Below are 12,130 nucleotides of genomic sequence, written 5' to 3'. Positions count from 1 at the left end.
CAAAAAAAAAAAAAAAAAAAAAAAAAAAAAGACTAAAGACCTAAATGTAAGACCCAAAACTATAAAACCCTTAGAAGAAAACATAGGGCAAACGTTTCATGACATCAGATTTGGCAAGGATTTCTGGGCTATGACACCAAAGGCATGAGCAACAAAAGAGAAAAAAAGACAAAATGGACTACAACAAAACGTAAACATTTGTTCATCAAAAGACACTATCTGCAGAGTAAAAAGGCAACCCACACTATGAGATAAAGTATGTGTAAATTGTTCATCAGATAAGGATTAATATCCAGAATATATACAGAACTCCTAAAACTCAACAACCAAAGGACAAACAACCCAATTCAAAAATTCTCCAGATAAAATACACAAATGGCCAATAAACACATGAAAAGATGCCCAACATCACATCATCCAGCATTAGGGAAATGCAAATCAGAACTATGAGATACCATCTCACATCCTTTACGAGGGCTGCTATAAAAAAAACTGTCTTGAACAGAAAACAAGTGTTGGCAAGGATGTGGGGAAACCTGGAACCCTTGTACGCTATTGGTGGGAATGTAAAATGGTGCATCCACTGTGGAAAACAGTATGGCAGTTCCTCGAAAAATTAAAAATAGAACTACTATATGATCCAGCAATTCCATTTCTGGGTATATACCCAAAAGTATTGAAAGCAGGGCCCCAAAGAGATATTTGTATACACCCGTGTTCGTAATAGCATTATCCACAAGAGCTAAAACATGGAAGCAACCCAAGTGTCCATCAACAGACAAACGGATAAGAAAAGTATGTGTATACATACGATGAAATATTATTCAGCCTTAAAAAGAAAGGCAATTCTGGGAATTCCCCGGCGGTCCAGTGGTTACGACTCTGTGCTTCCACTGCAGGGGGTACGGATTCGATCCCTGGTTGGGGGACTAAAGATCCCACATGCTGTGTGGCGTGGCCCCCAAATTTTTTTTAATAAATAAATAAAATATTTTGTAAAAAGCAATTATAAAAAACACTTAAGAAAACAAAGGCAATTCTGAAAGATGCTACAACATGGATGAACCTTGAGTACATTATGCTAATGGAAATAAGCCAGTCCCTAAAGACAAGTACCGTATGATTCCACTTAATATGAGATAGAGTAATCAAAGTCATAGAGACAGAAAGTAGAATGGCGGTTGCCAGGGGCTGAGAAGGTAGGGAAAGGGGCGTTTAATGGATACAGAGTTTCAGTTTTACAAAATGAAAACTGATCCAAAGATTCAAAGCAAATTCATCCAACAAAGTTTTCCAAGGAACTTGCAAAGATGATTCTAAAATCTGTAAGAAAGAGAATGAGCGCAAATAGAGCCAAGACACCCTTGATGAAGAACTAAGTTGGGAGGGCTTGATGTGTCAAAAATCAAGACCTAGATAGCTAGTTTGCTATTGGTACAGGAATCACCAAACGGGCCGATGAAAGAGAATAGGGAGCCAAAACACAATCCATATATGTATGGGAATGTGATATATGATAAGGGTGGCACTGCAAATCAGTGGTGAAAATATGAACCATAATACCTCATTCTGGGACAGTTGGTTTTCCCTATAGAAAAAATAAAATCCTTAATTCATATCACATACAAAAATCAACTACAGATGGATAAAGATTTAAATGTGAAATGCAAAATATTAAAAGTTTTAGAAAAAAGTAAAAAATATCTTACGACCTTACGTAAGGAAGAATTCTTTAAGCAAGCACAAAAAATAGAAATCAAAAAGGAAAAGATTGATGAACTTGACTGAATTGAAATAAAAATCTGTTCATCCAAAGATACTATAAATAACCTGCAAAGATGAGCCACAAATTGGGAGAAGATATTTGCAATTCATAAGGGACAAATGAGTCTCATCCCAAATATATAAAGAACTCCTAAAAACCACTAAGATAGCAACAGAAAACCGAACAGAAAATTAGGTAAAAGACATGAACAGGCATTTTATGGAAGAAGAAACCTGAATGGCCAATGATGATTTGCAAATATATTCAACCTCGCTAGTAATCAGAGAAATGTAAATTAAGACTATAGAGAATTACCATCTTATACAAACTAGTTTGACAAAAGTGAAGAAGCCTGGCAAATTTTGATCTTGATGTGGAGCAATGGAAACTTACACCCTGCTGCTAGGAGTGAACACAGGCAAAGACACTTTGGAAAACAATTTGACACTGTCTTATAAAGCAGAACAAGCACATACTTTATAATCCAGCAGTTCTACTTCCAGAATCTGCTGTGCAGGTGCATCTGGAGATTCATTTAAGAATGTTCACAGCAGCCTCGTTTGTAATAACAAGAAAACTAGGAACAAATCAACTGCCTATGGATGCCAGAATGAAGAAATAAATTGTGATATATTCATACAGTGGAAAGCTATACATCAGAGAAAATAAATGAACTACAGCAAAACTTCCACCTGGGTAAATACTGGAAACATGGTGTTGTGTTGAAAAATAGAGAGCAATTTCATTTCTATCAAGCTCGAAAATGAGCAAAATTATATAATGCACTGTTTGGGGACACACGCACATATGGTAAAATTATTCCCCAAAAGGCAAGAAAGTTATAAACATAAATTTCAGGGGGATATTTACACATAAGAGGGAGGTAGGGGATATGGAAGGGGCACGCAGATGACGTTCAAATTCACCAGTGGGGTTCACCGGTGTTTGGTGTATTATTATGACTTTACGATGTTCATAAATGTTATTTTTTGTACAAATCAGCACTAAGTAGAATAAAAAGACATGTGATGAAGCAATTTACGACAGGTCCCCAGCGTATACAGCTGACCCACTACCGCTATACTCTCCCTGCAGGCCAGGCACAGCACTAAACGATGTACACACAACCCCTTAGTCTTCCAGCAGACCTAGCAGAGATTATCTTTACCCTCATTTTATACATGAGGAAGCAGACATCCAGAGAGATGAAGCCACTTGCCCCAGCTCATGCACCTAAGGGGATCTGAGATGCAGACTGAGGTCTGACTCCCAAGCACTTCCTCTCACACAGCAGGAAAGAGACTGTTCTGATCCCACAGCAGCGCTCCCTCCTCTGAGTCCCCAGAACTCTTCCCACAGTTAACTTGTGAACTCGCACTCCTCTTAGATGAATCCGTGTCTAAGTCCTCAATTTTCCTAAAGCTCCTCCAGTGCACAGTACAGATCACCAGCTGCGCCTTCTCTGTGTTCCCAGGGCCGGTGCTGGTAACCAGCAGGATGCTTAGCACTGTTGGTTCGGGGTGTTACAGAATCATCTGATGTGGGGCTCTGGGCTGTTGGCTCAGAAGTCTGGGGGAGGAGTGCCTGGGGGCCACGAGGCAGGGCCGGGCACTCACCCCGGGGGCTGTAGCCATGGCCGTCCATGAAGGAGAGGCCCAGCCGCTCATCCTCCTGCAAGGTGCTCTGGTCCGTGAAGCTCCGGTCCACGGCACTCATCATGTGGGTCTTCTCCTGGCGGTAGTTGACCGTGGCCTTGGTCATGTTCACTGGCTTCCTGCAGAGGAGGGTTGATGGGAGACATGGGTGCTCAGCTGGGCAGGACAGCAGCCAGAGGTGGATGGGGAAGTCTGGCAGTCAGGGGGCCTTGAGGCCAGGAGCCAGTCTAGAAGCATCTCTGGATGCTGAGGGGGCTCTGCCTCCATCCTTTGCCCACCAGACCCAGTGAGCTGCTGCCTCCCCCAAGAAGTACTGGGCAGGGTCCCTGTCCAGGGGACCTTTGCTGACAGCAAGGGATGGAACTGCAGTGGCCTCAGGCTGGGATCTAACTCTCATTGGCCCCGAGGGCTCGGGAAAGGGGAGGAAAGTCACTCCGGGTGACTATTCTGGTGGCACGGCAGACAGTCACTGCACCCCAAACAAGGGAGATGCCTGCCCCAGCTCCAGCCCCAGCAAGGCCCATAGGTAACCTTCCTTCCTCCGTCCTCACCACACAGCTGCCCTGGGAACTCTTCCTCCTGCAGTGGGGTTGGACTACACTCCTTCATGGCAGAGTCTGGCTAGTACTCGGTCAGTCTCATAAGTTTTCACTGGGCACAGAATGACTCCAACCATGACTTCTTCTTACCCCCCAGAACCCCCAGGATGGTTGCACCACAGGCCACACCAGACTTGTACAGAAATCCACGCAGGGTCCCTATTCCCGTCACTGCCCACCAGTCCATCCAACCACCGGAAGCAGCAGAGAGAGAAGGCGAGAGGCCCCGGCCCCTCCCGAGAGGGCAGAGCTTCTGGAGAGCCCCTGGGCAGGGGCCACACAGCCCAGGCCTGCAGCCCAGCTTTACAGATGAGGATGGCCGTTTGTGACCCCAGGGAACTCGGAGGAAAGTGGGAGGGAGGACGGTGGGGAGGCAAGGGCCACAGCTCCAAGACCGAGGGGCTGCGCGACGGGCAAAGGGAAAGCACTTGGGACCTGCGCTGAGACTGGAGAAGAGCCAGGGCCCAATCACAGGGAAGGCTCGGGACAAGAGAGCCGTTCACCTCTAGGCCCTACAGCGTGCAGGGTGTGAGGCAGACCTGAGAGAGGAATTCCGGGTCACGCGGGCTCAGGGACACTGGTCATCCATGGAGATGGAGAGGCCAGTGCAGGGATCCCCCAGACAAACAGGCAAACTCCACTCAGCCCCTCCTGGCTCAAGAGCCGCCTGGGGCCCAAGGGGGACAGGATGACCTCTGGGTGCCCCTCCTGCCAGGACCTCGACGTCCTTCCTGTGCTAAGATGGCTCTGTGTCCACGCTGGGGACCAGTGCTGCTGTGCACTGCGGTGGGTGCGGCCTTCCAAGTCTGGACAAGAGATGGCTCAGCAGGCCCAGGCCTCCAGCTCCTAGCCCCACCCGCGGGCTCTGGGCATCACCCTTACTGTGGCCCAGGGCAGAGCGAAAGACCCCTTGGGGGCAGGTGAGAAGAAGCCTCTATGGCTGTGACCTTGACCATCAACATAAGAGAGAAGGTGGAGGAGGAAGGGAAGTGAGGAGGGAGAAGGGGCAAGAGGACTGACAGAGGAGGAGGAGAGTAAGGGGACAATGACAAGGGGAGAGAGAGAGGGAAGGAGACAGAGGGAGGGAGGGACAGGTCAGACACCAGCAACCACAGGGAAGACAGACAGAGGACAGCCTGTGAAGCTGGCTGAACAATGGTGCCCAAGGAGGGCCTGTCACCATGGATACCGGCCTAGAGGGTCTGCAGGGGTGTACCCCAGGGCTCTGGTCCCACCCAGGCCTCCTGGTCCACTTGGAAGAAGAACCTGAAACACCAACCAACCAGATCCACAGACACAGCCAGGAGGGACACCTCGCACTGAGGCCTCCAGCCCATCTCAGGGTGAGATCAAGCAGATGCCACGTAACATGGACACTTGGAAAAGTTCTGCATTTAGGTTCAAAATTAGCTGCAAAGTAGAGAGGGAGGGCGAGCTGCCTTGTCAGCAGCTCCTGGAAAAGCCGAGCTGGAGGCTCCACGTAGTTGACGGGGGTGTGGTTGCTGGAAAAGCCAGTGTGACGGTGGGTGACTTCGATGCAAGACGAGGGTCCAGGGAGGAGGTGAGAGACCACCGTCCTCTGGGCTGGCCCAGGGCCACCTGAGCCTGCTGTGCAAGGAGGGGACAAGCACAGGTAAAGGGAATGTTCTGGAAGGCTTGCAGGGTCAGCGATCACAGAGGCAGGAAACAGAGCAGCATGGACAGACCGTGGAGTCCGACGGGGCCTGGGTTGTAACCCCAGCTCTGCCTGTCCTGTGGCCTCTGAGGAGTCCCTTAACCTCCCTGAGCCTCAGTTTCCTCATCAGTAAAATGGGGTGATCACAGTGCCTCTTCTCAGGGCTGTTGTGAGAATTCTGTGCAAAGAACTGAGCCCAGGGGAGGTGCCCAGGAAATGGTGGGTCTGAGGAGCTGGGGTCACCAGCTGGAGAAGGGCTGGTGGCACCCTGGGAGCTGTGTGCACCGTGTGGAGAGCTGCCATCTGTCTGCCCCACACACGCGCACAGAGCTGTGGATCCAGAACGGGACCCGGGTGAGGACCTTCCTAGACGCGGACTGCGGTCTGACGTCAGGAGGTCCCACCCAGCAGGAGTGGCTCAAGACACAAGGGGCTGCCTCAGGGGCGAGAGGACACAGAGGTTCAGGGAGGTCGAGTGACTTGCCTGGGGTGGCTCAGCAAAGCCACGTCTGAACCTGAGACTCTGACCACAAAGCCAGCGCTCCTGACCTCCACGCAGGAGGACGACAGGGAGAGGAGAGACAGAGCAGAGGAGGGAAGCTCAGAGACAGGGTGGCCGTGGAGGAGGGGCTGACGCCAGGCCAGGCCGGGGTGGGGCAGGGGCTCCCCAGGAGGGGCGGGGCTCTGAGGCAGGTGCGCTACTTACGGGTAGTAGGAGTAGGCATAGTGGTCTCTCCTGGCAGCGTGCAAAGAGAACAGCACAGGTGGGCCACGGTCCTTCCCCAGGCCGGGCCCAGGGCAGCACCCCGAGCAGGGAGGGGCCTGGTGCTTTCCGTGCTGGGGACGGGGTTGGCCGGGAACCGACAGGCCAGAAGGGCCTTCCTTGACCCAAGGGCTGGCCGGGCTCAGTCTCTGAGGACCAGGACCCAAGGTTCCTTCTAGAACCTTCCCCAAGCCCACTGCTGGAGTGAGAAGGAGGTGGGGAAAGGGCCTGGAGGGAAGCAGAGCTTTCACACACAGTCATACACACATGCGTTCACAAAGAGAAACGCACTGCATGCTCACATATGCAGACACACTCATCATAGAAACACACGCTCATACATAGAAACACAATGACACACTCATGCACTTACAAACACAGATATTTACACACATGTGTCAGTGTCACACACTGACACACAAGTACATTCACAAACACACGCTCACGCACAGACGCCTGCGCTCACACACGCGGACACCCCCGCTCCCACACTCAAGGTAACTGCCGCCCACCCCTGCGGGCCCCTCTGCCCCTGACGGGACAGCCCTCTGCACGTGCCTGTGCCTGGGAGGGAACAAGTGGCCGGGGCAGGGGATGCTGCGGCCTCGTCACCCACCCAGACTGCCCCTGGGTGTGGCGTCCATGAAAGGAGCCGGGTCACCCCCTCACGGGCACCCAGAGCACAGGGGGGTCAAGAGCCCTGACCTGACCACCAGGTACCAGCAGCGAGGAGTGGGGGCAGGTCTGATTCCCAGCTCCCAGGTGGGGAAGCCGGTCCCGGAGACTCACGGTCTGCCTGGGGCTCTTGGGGGTCAGCAAGAGTCCAGAGCAGGCCCAGGACCCTGCCGCCAGAGCCAGCTCCCCCTGTGGCCCCGTCCAGGCCCACTACAGGGTCCTCCACTCACCCGCCCCACGTCACCCATCATGGGGGAGGGAAGGGAAGGAGAGCGGAGGGGAAGACTGAGGCCCAGCCAGGGCAGGAGATTGGCTCGAGGTCACACAGCATGTCACCCACCCCAGGGACAGAGGAGGAGTCCAGGGCCCTGAGCTGTTCACAGAGGCCCTGAGGGGAGGGGGAGGGGCTGGAGGAGTGGTGTTCTTCTGGTATCAGCTGAAATATCATGACTTTAAAAGAGCCTTCCCTAAGGAGTCCCCCACAGTCACCAACTACATTATGTCCCCCTTTACCCTCTCTCTGCCCCCCACCCCGACACCCTGGTCTTTTCGCAATTTGTAATTATGCATTTGTGCTTTTTCTAGTTTAATGCCAGGCCCCCCACTTATAACCACAAAGCACAAGAGGACAGCATCTTGGCTGCGTTTGCCAGCACTGGATCCCCAGGGCCCAGGACAGTGCCCAGCACGTTATATTCCCTAGATATTTTATTGAATTGAGTAATCAGTAAATGAGGAAAACTAAATAAAAGAACTCCACCTTTATGAGCTTCCATTTCCTCCTCTAAACAAGTGAGGTTAATAATAATCTCCCCACAGCAAGCACGCGCTCAGCCCTTTCCTGCCCCCTCCTCCTGCTGGGTTGGCGGGGGCGGTTCAGGAGGACCCAAGTTCCCTGGGCCAGACCCTGGGGACACATAGCCAACAAGACAGAACTTCCTCCACCCCCATGCAAGCTCTCAGTCCAGCAGGGAAGAGAAATACTGAGCAAAGCGCTGCAAGCCTGTGAATGAAGTGCCGGGGTTGGGGGGGGCGGGGCGGGGAGGGCTGCAAAGGGATGTGGGGAGGGTCTCTGGAAGCGGAACCAAGGGATCCAACCGGCCAGGGGCACCCCGGAGTTCCCCAGGGCAGGTGCATCCAGCCTCACTGTCCGCAGGGCGGACCAGGGTGCACGGGGGCTAGCTGGGAGCTGCTCTCTCTCCACAACCTCCTAATCTGTCCATTACATCTGTACCCCAGGTTGATCTGAACACCCCCATCCCTGCCAGAGCTGCTCTGTCCCATGGCACCCCACCATGCAGACTAGGGGAGCCCTCAGGAGCACAGTGGACCCTGAAGGTCGGGCAGGATTCGGGGGATGCAGCGAGGTGCTACAGAATGGGACCGAATGGCTTTTAGAGGACCTAAGGAGGGGCAGGGGGGTGGGGGGTGGGGTGGATCCTAGAGGCTTCCAGTAGCAGCTGCATAAAGTGGAGGGTTTCCTAGTGAGGCTCTGGCAGCATCTCTGACCCATCCTCTCCTGAGCCTGGCGCTCTCTTTGCAGGGGTGGGTAACATCCCCTACATTGCCAATCTTCCCTTGAGGGTAAATTTCTAGAGCCTCAAATACCACCTGCAACCCCCAAGATCTGACCCCTCCCTTACAGCCCTCTCTATCTGCACCACTACCCAGCACCCAGGGCCTTGCCACTTACAGGAACCTACTGTGTGCCAGTTGTGGTGAGGCCCTTCTCGTGCCCAGCCGTGAGGAGGATGGGCTTTGCAGTCAGGCCTGGGTTCAGTCAGGACCTGCCACTTAGCCAAGTGACATGGGCAAGTCGCTTAATGATAGTTTCCTGACCTGTCTAAGGGACTTAGATCTGCTTCATGGGCCAGGATCTAAGAAGGAAGAATTCTCTGATGTATTCTGAGTCCCAGAGGTGTTCAATGGCTCCTGTTCTAATGGCTGATGTGTATAGAACTCCTGGCACAGAGTAATAGTCATTAAATGATAGTTTAAAACATTTTGTCTCAGGAATCTGTACAGGGACTACGGGAAGGGAAAAATCAGAGCCCAGCACTCTGGACTGGACATCCCCACGCCACCCCATCGGTGGCATGCCCCACCCCCAGACTCTCTAGGAGAGTTTTTCTCCTATCATCGCCTGGCCTCAGGCAAGGGGGCCCTGGCCAGTTCTCCCTCATCTCCCTGTATCCCGCTTATCTGCTCCTGGCATCCCAGAGACCCAGAGCCAACACACCCATGTGTGCCCAGCCTGGCAGGAGCAAGGGCTACAGAAGGCAGAGCCCAGGCGGGCAGAGGGTGGAGCAGGCTCTGCCTCTGGCTCCCTGGGTGACCTTGGGCAGGTCCATGCCCCTTCTGGGCCTCAGCATCTCCATCCCTCAATTAAGGGGCTTGGACCACAGTATCCTGGGGCTGCCTGGTGGGGAATGCAGTGGGGTGGGGAGGGAGAGCAAAGGGGTCTCAGAAGTCCCCACTCGGCTCCAACCAGAGGCTCAGCCTTCAGCTGCTCCATATACTGAGCTCCCAGGAGAGGTTTATTTGGTGTTTTGAAGATGGGTTCTGCTGCTTTTGAAAGACTGGAAAACCACTAGACTGGACGTCCTTGAGCTACATGGCAGCCCTCAGTTTCTGGGCTCTGAGCCTCTGTAATTCTAAATTCTGAGATTCTCAGAATCTCAAATCCTGGATTTCTAAAACACCAAAATTGTAAATCCTGGATTCTAAGATATGCTGGGATTCACTCTGCCCACTGCAAAATGCACTGGGAAAATGCATCCCTCACAAACACAAGGACTGGACCTTTGAGGCCCAGGAGATGGCACAGGCAGGAAGGAGGTCTCCGCTGAGTCATGGGCCCAGGAGGACTCCTCAGGGATCAACAGTAACAGAGTCCAGGGCAAGCTGAGCTCAAGAGAAGGTGGGGCCTGGGAAGCGCAGAGGGTCCTTGCTTTGAAGTGGGGTGAGCCCTGCCCCCACCTCAGGATCAACACCACAACCCCGTGGTTAGGGCAGACAAGAGAGCCGAAGACCTTCGGGGGGGCTGAGGATTCCAAGTCAGGTTACCTCCACACCATCCCCATCAGAACAGCCCAGCAGGCACAGGAGGGCGGTGCCCATGCCCAGCACGGCTCCTTGGCAGCCGGCAGTGAGTGCCCTTGCCTGGACAGTGGCACCCGGCACCAGCTAGAACTGGGCTCCAGCCAAGCCACTCTAGGGCAGCTCCATTTGCAGAGTCTCGGGCTTCCCCCAACCCGGCTTGGGTCCATCCACAGGCCTGATGCCCAGGCTGGCAGCCCTCCACACACCCGCCAGGAGACTGCCTGACCAGCCCCCAGCCTCCTCTCTGCTCACCAGGCCTCTGACGGAGAGAAGCCTAGGGTGGGCCAGGGCACTGGCCTCACTCACCCCTTTCGGATGATAATAATAATGGCCCCCAGGAGGAGGATGAGGACGGCAAGTCCCCCTGCACAGATGCCCAGGATGAGCCCCATCTCCTCCGACCTCTGGGACACCTCCAGGGGCTGTTTGCTTTCCTTGCAGGCAGCTTGGAAGAACAAAGCAGAACAAAGGGTCAGAGGGGAGATCAGGACCACCTTAAGCCCCAAGGAATAAACATCTGCCCCTCATCCTCAGCACATGTCCCACCTTTCAATCAAACCCATCTCCTCATCATCCCTCACACCTTCCACATTCCCATGGCAGAGGCTTTACGTGCCCTGTGCCCCTATCAGGGATATTAGCTCCCTTCACCTCTCTGCCTCCTCAAATCCTCCCCGTCCTTCAGTGGACGGGAGATGGAGGATGTGTGGGGCCTTCAGACCCCACCTTTTTGCCCTCCTGGGAGGCCAATGGGGGCAGAGAATTATGTACCCAGAGCATGGTTAGGGCATCTCAGGATGGGGAACCAACCACATTCCCCATCTGGGAGCAGGGACAATCCCTACACCACAGGGTCCATGCTGTCCCCACTTCTCCCCACCATAGGAAAGGGGGAAGATACAGACCTCAGTGTCCAGTACCCACCACCCCCGTGGCCCGACCATAATGGCTCACCCTCCTCCAGGCCCCTGCCAAGGCCCCTTCTGTGACCATGGCAGGATGAGGGTTTGTCCCTACTGCCCAGTCTGGAAGAAGGAGACCTTGAGGTGGGGCACATAGGGAGCAAGAAAGGGAGATGTTTCCTGACCCCCAAGCCTGCCGGACCACCCTCCTCTGCTCCCACAGGCCTGGGAACCCAGGGTCCACCTCCCCAGAACCCAGCAAGTAAGAAACCCGCTACTGAAGGACTGAACCCAGGGGGACTTACCTTTCCTGGCAATGCGGATGCAATTCAGCCGGGTCTCCTGGAGGCACAGATGGGGGTCTCAGCACCGCTGAAGTCAAGACCTGACCCTCCCCAGAGGGAATCTTAGACAGCGTGTCTTGGGCCTGGTCAGGGCTTTTCTGGCGTGGACTGTTACTAAAGACACCCGACCTGGCAAGAGGGTCTGGGGGGAACCAGGGAGGGAGGGGCCAAGAGGGAAGGAGCCTGCAATAGGGTAATGCCTTAGGAAAGGGGGATGAGATGGGTGGAAACAGAAAGAAACAGCGTGGGAAGAGGGCTGGTTGGGGGAGGCGCTCAGAAATGAGGGTGGGGCCTAGATCCAGGGGTCTGCTTAGGAGGGGGGCGGCCTGGGAAGGAGCGACCCGAGGAGGGAGGAGCCTGGAGAAGGGCGGGGCTTCAGGGAGGAGGCGGGTCCCAGGCCTCCTCAAGGTCTGGTGAAAGTGGGAACCTGAGAGGGACCCCCTCTGGAGAGAGAGGAGCCTGAGATAGAAGACCAGGGCCTCAGGGGGCAGCAGGGACCAGGCTGGGAGCTTGGATAGAAAAGAGTCTGGGGAAAAACGGTTCAAGAAGGGGGTACTGCTGGAGAGAAGCTGGCTGGGGTTAGGAGGGAGGGGCTCAGGTGAGTGGGCGGGGCTGTGAGTGGGAGGAGCTATCAGAGGGCAAGGCTCTTC

At 53.8% G+C, this 12,130-nt stretch overlaps 1 protein-coding gene across 3 annotated transcripts in view; it reads right to left on the bottom strand.

Moving 5' to 3' along the window:
• Positions 1-12,130, bottom strand: part of PTPRU (protein tyrosine phosphatase receptor type U) — an 81,323-nt gene that overhangs the window by 28,488 nt on the left and 40,705 nt on the right. For all 3 annotated transcript variants that reach the window (XM_024766832.1, XM_024766833.1, XM_024766834.1), the window contains exons 13-15: positions 11,442-11,478; positions 10,541-10,679; positions 3,382-3,539 (exon numbers count right to left, since the gene is read on the bottom strand). In XM_024766832.1, the coding sequence (XP_024622600.1) occupies positions 3,382-3,539; positions 10,541-10,679; positions 11,442-11,478 (334 nt within the window). The remainder of the gene's footprint in view (positions 1-3,381; positions 3,540-10,540; positions 10,680-11,441; positions 11,479-12,130) is intronic.

The sequence above is a fragment of the Neophocaena asiaeorientalis genome, unplaced genomic scaffold (assembly GCF_003031525.2).
Source record: "Neophocaena asiaeorientalis asiaeorientalis breed wild unplaced genomic scaffold, Neophocaena_asiaeorientalis_V1.1 scaffold79, whole genome shotgun sequence".
NCBI lineage: Eukaryota > Metazoa > Chordata > Mammalia > Artiodactyla > Phocoenidae > Neophocaena > Neophocaena asiaeorientalis.
Note: the sequence above shows the minus strand (reverse complement) of the source record. Positions and strands in the feature narration are given on the sequence as shown.